This window comes from Mixophyes fleayi, unplaced genomic scaffold (genome assembly GCF_038048845.1).
Source record: "Mixophyes fleayi isolate aMixFle1 unplaced genomic scaffold, aMixFle1.hap1 Scaffold_408, whole genome shotgun sequence".
Classification (NCBI taxonomy): domain Eukaryota; kingdom Metazoa; phylum Chordata; class Amphibia; order Anura; family Limnodynastidae; genus Mixophyes; species Mixophyes fleayi.
The window spans coordinates 17501-29491 of record NW_027448063.1 but is presented as its reverse complement, the minus strand read 5'-3'; the positions used below and the strand labels follow the sequence as shown (position 1 = coordinate 29491).

Here is an 11991-nt window from a genome sequence, read left to right as displayed (position 1 = left end):
ACCAGGCGTATCGTCTTCATCCACCATTCCCCAACCAGGCGTATCGTCTTCATCCACCATTCCCCAACCAGGCGTATCGTCTTCATCCACCATTCCCCAACCAGGCGTATCGTCTTCATCCACCATTCCCCAACCAGGCGTATCGTCTTCATCCACCATTCCCCAACCAGGCGTATCGTCTTCATCCACCATTCCCCAACCAGGCGTATCGTCTTCATCCACCATTCCCCAACCAGGCGTATCGTCTTCATCCACCATTCCCCAACCAGGCGTATCGTCTTCATCCACCATTCCCCAACCAGGCGTATCGACTTCATCCACCATTCCCCAACCAGGCGTATCGACTTCATCCACCATTCCCCAACCAGGCGTATCGACTTCATCCACCATTCCCCAACCAGGCGTATCGACTCATTGGGCCGCTCGCCTCAGGACCGGAGCTACTTTGCAAGTACCTGCAGTCACCAGTGATGAAGGAAGAAGGTCTCTGCAATCAGATGATATGGCAATGGAAAACCAGGCAGTGGAAGGTGATGAGGAGGAATCGCTGTCTAATGCAGGGGAAGAGCCAAATGGGTAAGTACATTGTCCATGTGATCAGATCCACTGTTTATAGCTATTTCTGTAGCAGATGGAATAACGGTTGGGGTGATGGAAGGTTGATAGATAATAATACCACACAGAATTGGTGGAGTTTATAGGTGTGAGAAGTACGTACCTATCAGTGATATATAAGATCACATATATGCTGCAGAACACATTAACTTTACCATAACTCATCTGTTTATAGTTACTGTTACTTATTAATGGCCAGAGATATTCATGTTAGAAACAGTAAGTGTGAAAGTACCAGATAATGTGTCTAATCCACTGTATGTTGTCCCCCCTTGCTATAATTTTCTCCCATCAGGCCGAAATGGTCTGTGGTGGTACGTCAGAAGATGCAGCAAGCAGGGATGTATGCCAAGCATTCCTTGAGGACACCAATGCTGAGCGGCTTCAGGGACTATTTGTTCGAGACTTTAGGAGTAATCCACAATAAACAAGAGGTAATGGCTTATTTTATATATTTGTGCATGTTATTTCCATTTCCAATTGGACCTGCATGAGATAGTAGTACATACATTTTCATTTTCTGTTTATTTCTCACTTTCACTCTTCAATCTTTCAAGCTTCAACATTCTTCTCTCACTTATGTTGTCAATATTGGTGCCCACAATAGTAGTCCTGATTTCTTCAGAGCCAAAGGACATGAGATAATGAATAGGTTTAACTAATTCATCTATATCAGAGGGGATGACAGGATGTTATGACTTGTCCTTTCTTCAAGTTATATATGCCTTGTATTTTATCTCTCATTTTACAAAGCTCAGTCTTGTAGCATTGTTACCAGTAATTCTCAACTAAATAACTCAGCTGACTATTTTATAAAACTCATATCTCCCCCTCTCTGTATACACAGGTGGAAAATGTTGCACGTTATTTATATTTCATGGACCCAGTAAACGTGTCCATGGATTTTGTGACCAACATCGAAAAAACAAATCTGTTTTTTAACAAACTAAGAGAACTGGGTCTCTGTAACCAAACAATATTTAATTATCTAAAAAATTTGAGGAGATTTATTGGTTATAAAACAACAGCCACCAATGTGGCAGCAAATGATCCACCGCTCTTTCAAGCCTGCGTCCATTTTCTCAACGTAACGAATGCAATTCGGAAAAAACTGAGCAAAGGCATATCAAAGGAAAGGGTCGTCAAAAGGTGAGATCAATAAACATGAATGACATTTAGGTTTTGACTTTATAGTATTCTTGCTACACTAATTTGTGACTTTTCAATTTACTTCATTTTTAATCCACATTTTTCTTATATGATCTGCAGGTTTAACACATTGACGACAGATTCCTTGCAGCCAGAGGGCTGCCGCCGGCTACTGGAGGTTGCAAAACCAGAATTTTTGAATTGCATCCATCGTGCTTCTACTGCTAAAACACTAACTGTCAAACATCAGCTCAACATTCTCTACTACCTGGAGGCTTTGCTCATTCTGAAACATCTGCAAAGACCTGGAGTGGTTGCTAATATGACTGTAAGTACTATTGGATGTTGATGACTTAAACTTTAAAATATAAAAGTGGTCTTTAATGTTGATGTTATATCTTCATATTCCTAGGTTGAGGAATGGCACAAGAGGGTTCCTCACAACTTCACATCGGAGGGAACCTCTGAAAAGCTTGTTGTTGTAGGAGTGAAGCATCACAAAACTGCTACACAACAAGTGGCCACATTCGCACTCACAGAAGTAGAAGAAAGGGTGTGTTATTAGATCAAAGTTACAGATTGAGTTACTATATGGAGAATTCTTGCTGTACTGATTATTAACAGATCTTTATTTTTCCCTAGTGGTTCGACACTTATTACACCAAAGTTCGACCTTCCATGATAAACGAAGATGCACCCGAGGAAACGTTTTTTATATCGACATCGGGAGTGAAAATTTACAATGTTTCTAATGACCTTCGCCGTTTTCATGATCTGTAAGTGCAGTCTGGTAGATAATAGACGTTCGTACAGTACTAATAGTGCAGTTCATGGCAGCAGTAATGTTCTACCTACACTTTACATTGATGATCTTATTATACACAATGTATAAAGTGGTATTACACATCTACATATGTTTAGTTGCACTATATATAACAATACACAATACAACATACTGTCACCAGCTGCTGATGAGAAACCTGCACATTATCTGCCCCAACACATAACACAGCCCTGTACAACCTGGTACATAGTGACATTAGCACATACCGAGCAGTCCAGTACAGTCCTTGTAACATACTCGGCACATAATCAGTGGATAATTGGCCTCACTGACTGTCCAGCTTGTAGTTATATATATTAGTTTATTATTTGTATTTACTCTGTGTCAGTGTTGCACTCCTAATATATCTTTCTATCTAACACTTCTTAGGCATAAGCTGCCAAATGTGACCAGTCAGATGGCTCGGCGGGCCTGTGAGACTTTGACATTAACTGAGTACTCCGATATTGACAAGTGTCTCTTCTCCAGATATTTGTCACACAGTAATTTGACTGCAAACAGTCATTACAGGCAGAAGACTTTGCATAATATATGTCTTGGCTCAATATTGGTGAGAGATATTGGAAAGCGAAGTGACCCAGAGGAGACCAGACCAAGCAGTTCAAGGTGAGTCCCTTCTGTTTCCTGACATCAGTACATTCTCCATGGCTGCACCTTTTATCTCCTGTGTCTAAATCGCGTTTGTTATAATTCACTATTTCTTCCGTCATTTTCACTATACATCTCCGGTTCTGTTTCCAAACAGGGAAGGTCTTCCAGCCTCTGTAGGGACACCGAGGAAAGACGCCTTCCAGAAGCTGCTGGGAGAGTTCCCTGTAACACTCGAGGGATGTGTGCCAAAGTCACGTGACTGCAGACGCATATCACCGTCACATTGGCATTACTGCAGAAAGCAATGGGGAGACCGGCAGCATAAGATCAGAGTAAAGCATGTGATCAGTAAGTATAACTACAGGACATTATCAGATTTGTAGGTGATTAGCTTCAAATCAATGTATATGGACATGTGTCCGTCCCTTCCTCTCTCAGGATGCCACCAAAACGATCATCCATGCTCTTATCATCTCACGCCTCGACTACTGCAACCTCCTCCTTACTGGCCTCCCCTGCTCCCACCTCGCCCCCCTCCGCTCTATACTCAATGCGGCTGCTAGACTCATCTTCCTCTCACGCCGCTCCTCCTCTGCCTCCCCTCTCTGCCTTGCCTTACACTGGCTCCCCTTCCCCTACAGAATCCTTTTCAAGCTCCTCACTACCACTTACAAGGCTCTCTCCCAGTCTACCGCCCCTTATATCTCTAACCTCCTCTCCATTCACACTCCCGCCCGCTCCCTGCGCTCGGCCAATGATCGCCACCTCTCCTCCACTCTGATTACCTCTTCCCACTCGAGAATCCAAGACTTCTCCCGCGCTGCCCCCCTTCACTGGAACGACCTCCCTCGCTCCATTCGCCTCTCACCCAATCTGTGCTCCTTCAAGCGGGCACTTAAAACTCACCTGTTCCTTAAGGCCTACCAACCTTCCATTTAACCTCTCACCTCTTCTGTTTCTCCCTGGCCCCTTTTTCTCTCCCCTTTGCGTCACTGGCTCCCTTCTGTGCCTGGTCTGTTTACCCTCCCTTAGGATGTGAGCTCGTATGAGCAGGGCCCTCTTCCCTCCTGTCTCCATACCGGTTCTTCTGCTCCATCTCTACTGTATTTGACTGCCTGGAGTTTCTGAAGTACTGGTACTTTGTGTTTATTGTTCTGTAATGTTTTACCCTGTATAGTCTACTGTTTGTACCATGTACGGCGCTGCGGAAACCTTGTGGCGCCTAACAAATAAACAATAATAATAATATGTACATGGTATATGGACATGTGTACATGGTATATGGACATGTGTGCTTGTCTATCTAACCCATTACAACACGTAATACAATACAAGAAAATGTGAAGCTGTCAAGTTCATGAGTACAAACTAATGTTTTGGTTTTTTTTTCGTTATTCCACAGCAGCCTTTCCTGCAAGGAGACCATCAGTTACCACCTTGACCCAGTACATTCAGGAAAATAAATGGAAACATGAAGATACTGAGGTCAAACTCCTGGTAAAGGCCTGGAAGCCAACGTTGATGAAGTATTGGAAAGACTGTAAGGTCCTTGGAGACAATATCCGTTTGCAACGTTGGAAAGGACTAAAATGTTCCACAGATGCAGAAAGCGGAGTCAGGAGAGTCACAACACGGAGAGTTTTCTTGAAGGGTGAAGTTATCTGTGACTTACATGGGGACAAAATGAGTGGCAGAAAAGGAAGAATAATGAAAACAACTGAAGAGGGCTCTAAGGCCCTTTTTTTTTACAATGACCCTAAAGGCAAATCATGGTGCATCAACACAGCATGTTCATGTCACACAGAGCCTCTGTTACACTTCATGCAGAGAAGTCGCAAGAATTTTAATGTTTGCATGTCATACTCTAAGAAATTTGGAGTTATCCTGGTAGCTGCAAAAGACATTCTTGCTAAGCAGGAGCTAAAGTGTAGGGTTGAATAATAGTGGACATTGGCCAGCTGCCCCATTTGTTCTGATTATTTTGCTGTTTGCATATGTTTAACATTTTTATTTGTTGTTAATAATGTATTAAAAAAATAAAGAGATTTTCACCCGAACTGACTTATTCTTTGAGCACATAAAGTAAAGAATCTTGATATCCCGCAGCTTTTCAGATATTGCAGAGAAACATCACGTTTATTAAAGCTGATATAGTTGTTTAACATACCTGAAAAGATCGTCTCTGTCCCTGATGAATAATATAATAGGTAAAATAATCATGTACGATTGTAAAAAAAAATCTCTCTAAACCATATTTGTGTTTCAGAATATCCTGGGGTGTTGAGACACAAGATGATTGTTGTCAGTTTACACAGGGAGCTGCACCGTTCTATTCTGTGCTATTCTGTCACCCCCCTTCATGGAGAGTTGTTAGGGTGTCCCCGCATAGGCCTGGACCAGGTATGAGTGTCCAGGTGGGTGAGTTTCTAAAGCACCCTGCCAAGCTGTTGGTAAAGGACTTCGTACAATAAAATAGGGATCTGCACCCTTCCATCACTCTGGCTTTTCACAGATATCTGTGCCAGCATGGCACGATCATGTAATAGGTAAAATAATCATATATTATGATTGTAAAAAGAAAAACACTCCCTCTAATCCATATTTGTGTAATATAATGTCAGGGGATGCTAGGCCTTTCCTCTGTGCAAGTATCAGTGGTCTAGTGTTCGCGTGGGTTTCCTCCCACACTCCAAAAACATACTGCTGGATTAATTGGCTGCTATTAAAAATTGACCCTAGTCTCCCTGTCTGTCTGTCTGTGTGAGTGTGTGTCTATAGTAGTGAATTTAGACTGTAAGCTCCAATGGAACAAGGACTGATGTGAAAGAGTTCTCTGTGCAGCGCTGCGGAATAAGTGGCGCTATATAAATAAATGATGACAACATATACATGTGCAAAAGTGATGCCAGCGGGGGTTGTTAATTTATTTCAGCCCTGTGTTTGTTTGCAAATCACATGGATATCTTTAGTTAACTGCGGGTTAGAAAAAACAATGTTGCCTATAGCAACCAGATTCTACTTATCATTTATTTAGTACATTCTATCCACAGATGTCCAATATATAGATTTCTATTGCATATCTATGTCGTTTTTAAAATATTATTTTATTTTATTTACTGAGATCTGTAAATATATGTAGCTAGTGCGCTCTACATTTATTCACCAGGACATTCATCCCTAGCATCGGCTGGTTTTACCTATTATATCATTCACTTTTCACAGATATCTGTACATTTCAAAGTTATATATATATATATATAGAGCCCTCTTCAGTTGTTTTCATTATACTTCCTTCTCATTGTTTGTTTTTTAGACAAATGTTTCTCCCTCCTCCCAGCCTGTGTAGCTATTCGTTTGTTAATTAGGCTCCCTGTTACCTGTAGATTGAGAGGGAGCCTAATTAACAAACTAATAGCTACACAGGCTGGGAGGAGGGAGAAACATTTGTCTAAAAAACAAACAATGAGAAGGAAGTATAATGAAAACAACTGAAGATGGCTCTAAGGCCCTTTTTTTTTTCACATCATACTCTAAGAAATTTGGAGTTCTGGTAGCTGCAAAAGACATTCCTGCTAAGCATGAGCTAAAGTGTAGGGTTGAATAATAGTGGACATTGGCCAGCTGCCCCATTTGTTCTGATTATTTTGCTGTTTGCATATGTTTAACATTTTTATTTGTTGTTAATAATGTATTAAAAAAATAAAGAGATTTTCACCCGAACTGACTTATTCTTTGAGCACATAAAGTAAAGAATCTTGATATCCCGCAGCTTTTCAGATATTGCAGAGAAACATCACGTTTATTAAAGCTGATATAGTTGTTTAACATACCTGAAAAGATCGTCTCTGTCCCTGATGAATAATATAATAGGTAAAATAATCATGTACGATTGTAAAAAAAAAAGTGGTTAGGGTTAGGGAAAAGCTGTCGTTTTCCACCCGCTGCCAAGCTGCCGGTTTGTACTTCCACGTCGGAAGCCCCCGGGCCCGGGGGATCCAGGGTTGCGGTTAGGGTTAGGTTAAGCATGAGCTAAAGTATAGTGTTGAATAATAATAGTGGACATTGGCCAGCTGCCCCATTTGTTCTGATTATTTTGCTCTGTTTGCATATGTTTAACATTTTTATTATCTGTTATTGTTAATAATGTATTAAAAAATAAAGAGATTTTCACCCGAACTGACTTATTCTTTGAGCACATAAACTAAAGTAAAGAATCTTGATATCCCGCAGCTTTTCAGATATTGCAGAGAAACATCACGTTTATTAAAGCTGATATAGTTGTTTAACATACCTGAAAAGATCGTCTCTGTCCCTGATGAATAATATAATAGGTAAAATAATCATGTACGATTGTAAAAAAAAAAGTGGTTAGGGTTAGGGAAAAGCTGTCGTTTTCCACCCGCTGCCAAGCTGCCGGTTTGTACTTTCACGTCGGAAGCCCCCGGGCCCAGGGGGATCCAGGGTTGCGGTTAGGGTTAGGTTAAGCATGAGCTAAAGTATAGTGTTGAATAATAATAGTGGACATTGGCCAGCTGCCCCATTTGTTCTGATTATTTTGCTGTTTGCATATGTTTAACATTTTTATTATCTGTTATTGTTAATAATGTATTAAAAAATAAAGAGATTTTCACCCGAACTGACTTATTCTTTGAGCACATAAACTAAAGTAAAGAATCTTGATATCCCGCAGCTTTTCAGATATTGCAGAGAAACATCACGTTTATTAAAGCTGATATAGTTGTTTAACATACCTGAAAAGATCGTCTCTGTCCCTGATGAATAATATAATAGGTAAAATAATCATGTACGATTGTAAAAAAAAAAGTGGTTAGGGTTAGGGAAAAGCTGTCGTTTTCCACCCGCTGCCAAGCTGCCGGTTTGTACTTTCACGTCGGAAGCCCCCGGGCCCAGGGGGATCCAGGGTTGCGGTTAGGGTTAGGTTAAGCATGAGCTAAAGTATAGTGTTGAATAATAATAGTGGACATTGGCCAGCTGCCCCATTTGTTCTGATTATTTTGCTGTTTGCATATGTTTAACATTTTTATTTGTTGTTAATAATGTATTAAAAAAATAAAGAGATTTTCACCCGAACTGACTTATTCTTTGAGCACATAAACTAAAGTAAAGAATCTTGATATCCCGCAGCTTTTCAGATATTGCAGAGAAACATCACGTTTATTAAAGCTGATATAGTTGTTTAACATACCTGAAAAGATCGTCTCTGTCCCTGATGAATAATATAATAGGTAAAATAATCATGTACGATTGTAAAAAAAAATCTCTCTAAACCATATTTGTGTTTCAGAATATCCTGGGGTGTTGAGACACAAGATGATTTTTGTCAGTTTACACAGGGAGCTGCACCGTTCTATTCTGTGCTATTCTGTCACCCCCCTTCATGGAGAGTTGTTAGGGTGTCCCCGCATAGGCCTGGACCAGGTATGAGTGTCCAGGTGGGTGAGTTTCTAAAGCACCCTGCCAAGCTGTTGGTAAAGGACTTTGTATAATAAAATAGGGATCTGCACCCTTCCATCACTCTGGCTTTTCACAGATATCTGTGCCAGCATGGCACGATCATGTAATAGGTAAATTTTTGATTTTTATACATAAAATCATATCGAAAGAATTTCTTTGGATGTAAAAGAATTCATATCATTGTATGAATTCATATCTTTGTATGAATTCATATATTTGTAAGAATTCATATCTTTGTATGTCCTTTACCGACAGCTTGGCATGGTGTTTTAGATATGTTTTTTTAGACATAAAATCCTATTGCAACAGGATGTAAAAGAATGCATATCATTGTATGAATTCATATCTTTGTATGAATTCATATATTTGTAAGAATTTATATCTTTGTATGAATTCATATCTTTGTATGAATTCATATCTTTGTATGTCCTTTACCGACAGCTTGGCATGGTGTTTTAGATATGTTTTTTATACATAAAATCCTATTGCAACAGGATGTAAAAGAATGCATATCATTGTATGAATTCATATCTTTGTATGTCCTTTACCGACAGCTTGGCATGGTGTTTTAGATATGTTTTTTATACATAAAATCCTATTGCAACAGGATGTAAAAGAATGCATATCATTGTATGAATTCATATCTTTGTATGAATTCATATATTTGTAAGAATTTATATCTTTGTATGAATTCATATCTTTGTATGAATTCATATCTTTGTATGTCCTTTACCGACAGCTTGGCATGGTGTTTTAGATATGTTTTTTATACATAAAATCCTATTGCAACAGGATGTAAAAGAATGCATATCATTGTATGAATTCATATCTTTGTATGTCCTTTACCGACAGCTTGGCATGGTGTTTTAGATATGTTTTTTATACATAAAATCCTATTGCAACAGGATGTAAAAGAATGCATATCATTGTATGAATTCATATCTTTGTATGAATTCATATATTTGTAAGAATTTATATCTTTGTATGAATTCATATCTTTGTATGAATTCATATCTTTGTATGTCCTTTACCGACAGCTTGGCATGGTGTTTTAGATATGTTTTTTATACATAAAATCCTATTGCAACAGGATGTAAAAGAATGCATATCATTGTATGAATTCATATCTTTGTATGAATTCATATATTTGTAAGAATTTATATCTTTGTATGAATTCATATCTTTGTATGAATTCATATCTTTGTATGTCCTTTACCGACAGCTTGGCATGGTGTTTTAGATATGTTTTTTATACATAAAATCCTATTGCAACAGGATGTAAAAGAATGCATATCATTGTATGAATTCATATCTTTGTATGTCCTTTACCGACAGCTTGGCATGGTGTTTTAGATATGTTTTTTTAGACATAAAATCCTATTGCAACAGGATGTAAAAGAATGCATATCATTGTATGAATTCATATCTTTGTATGAATTCATATATTTGTAAGAATTTATATCTTTGTATGAATTCATATCTTTGTATGAATTCATATCTTTGTATGTCCTTTACCGACAGCTTGGCATGGTGTTTTAGATATGTTTTTTTAGACATAAAATCCTATTGCAACAGGATGTAAAAGAATGCATATCATTGTATGAATTCATATCTTTGTATGAATTCATATATTTGTAAGAATTTATATCTTTGTATGAATTCATATCTTTGTATGAATTCATATCTTTGTATGTCCTTTACCGACAGCTTGGCATGGTGTTTTAGATATGTTTTTTTAGACATAAAATCCTATTGCAACAGGATGTAAAAGAATGCATATCATTGTATGAATTCATATCTTTGTATGAATTCATATATTTGTAAGAATTTATATCTTTGTATGAATTCATATCTTTGTATGAATTCATATCTTTGTATGTCCTTTACCGACAGCTTGGCATGGTGTTTTAGATATGTTTTTTTAGACATAAAATCATATCGAACGAACCAGCAGGCATGGTCCCCGCAGGCCGGGGGACCCCCGGAGCCTGTGGCCCCCAGGGGCCAAACTCTGGAAAAGCACCCAGGGACCTCCCAGACCCCGGGGAACCAGCAGGCATGGTCCCCGCAGGCCGGGGGACCCCCGGAGCCTGTGGCCCCCAGGGGCCAAACTCTGGAAAAGCACCCAGGGACCTCCCAGACCCCGGGGAACCAGCAGGCATGTTCCCTGCAGGCCGGGGGACCCCCGGAGCCTGTGGCCCCCAGGGGCCAAACTCTGGAAAAGCACCCAGGGACCTCCCAGACCCCGGGGAACCAGCAGGCATGGTCCCCGCAGGCCGGGGGACCCCCGGAGCCTGTGGCCCCCAGGGGCCAAACTCTGGAAAAGCACCCAGGGACCTCCCAGACCCCGTGGAACCAGCAGGCATGGTCCCCGCAGGCCGGGGGACCCCCGGAGCCTGCGGCTCCCGGGGGCCAAACTCTGGAAAAGCGCCCAGGGACTTCCCGAGCCGTCGCCTCGCAGCCCCCGCGAGCACCGCGCCGAACGGGGGCATCCAGGGCGGAAGCCCCGATGAGAACGGATCGGGACGCCGGGGCCGGACCCGGGTTCCAGAGGGCCGGGCGGGAAGATATACACAGAAGTGTATTCAGATCCCAGTGCAATGTCTGTGAGAAGCCGAGAACTTTTGCACAATTGGTGAATATCTTAGCTTCTCACAGATATCTGTAGATTTGAAATAAAAAAGTTTTTTTTTTTTTTTTTTTTTTTCCAAAATATGAAAACCAAAGCACCCTGCCAATCTGTTGGTAAAGGACTTTGTACAATCAAATGGGCATCTGCACCCTTCCATCACTCTGGCTTTTCCCAGACATGTGTGGCAGCATGGCACAATCACGTAATAGGTAAAAAAGTCCAATATATTCTGATTGTAAAAAGAAAAACACTCCCTCTAATCCATATTTGTGTACTATAATGTCAGGGGATGCTAGGCCTTTCCTGTTTGCAAGTATCAGTGGATGTCTTGTTCCCTTCCCCCCCAGATACAATCCATTTAAACCAAGTAATTTCATTACTGCAGAACTCCACCCCAATGTACAATAAAACAATCTTGACATCCCCCTGCTGGTTGGTAAAGATATACACAGAAGTGTATTCAGATCCCAGTGCAATGTCTGTGAGAAGCCGAGAACTTTTGCACAATTGGTGAATATCTTAGCTTCTCACAGATATCTGTAGATTTGAAATAAAAAAGTTTTTTTTTTTTTTTTCCAAAATATGAAAACCAAAGCACCCTGCCAATCTGTTGGTAAAAGGACTTTGTACAATCAAATGGGCATCTGCACCCTTCCATCACTCTGGCTTTTCCCAGACATGTGTG

At 40.3% G+C, this 11991-nt stretch overlaps 1 protein-coding gene across 1 annotated transcript; it reads left to right on the top strand.

Annotated features, from left to right (window-relative positions):
• Positions 1–508: 508 nt before the first annotated feature.
• LOC142134170 (uncharacterized) lies at positions 509–5256 on the top strand. Its single transcript, XM_075194507.1, has 9 exons — positions 509–576; positions 911–1049; positions 1463–1764; positions 1885–2092; positions 2177–2317; positions 2407–2540; positions 2978–3214; positions 3354–3547; positions 4602–5256. Exons 1-9 carry the CDS (start codon positions 509–511, stop codon positions 5138–5140), a joined length of 1962 nt encoding a protein of 653 aa, XP_075050608.1. The 3' UTR covers positions 5141–5256.
• The last annotated feature ends 6735 nt before the right edge of the window (positions 5257–11991 follow it).

What these genes read in the sequence shown, in the direction of transcription:
- LOC142134170 (XM_075194507.1), top strand. Translation starts at nt 509, where the DNA reads ATGGAAAACCAGGCAGTGGAAGGTGATGAGGAGGAATCGCTGTCTAAT. An exon ending in TAATCCACAATAAACAAGAG is followed by an intron (nt 1,050 to 1,462) that starts GTAATGGCTTAT and finishes CTGTATACACAG; the next exon opens with GTGGAAAATGTTGCACGTTA. An exon ending in CTTCGCCGTTTTCATGATCT is followed by an intron (nt 2,541 to 2,977) that starts GTAAGTGCAGTC and finishes AACACTTCTTAG; the next exon opens with GCATAAGCTGCCAAATGTGA.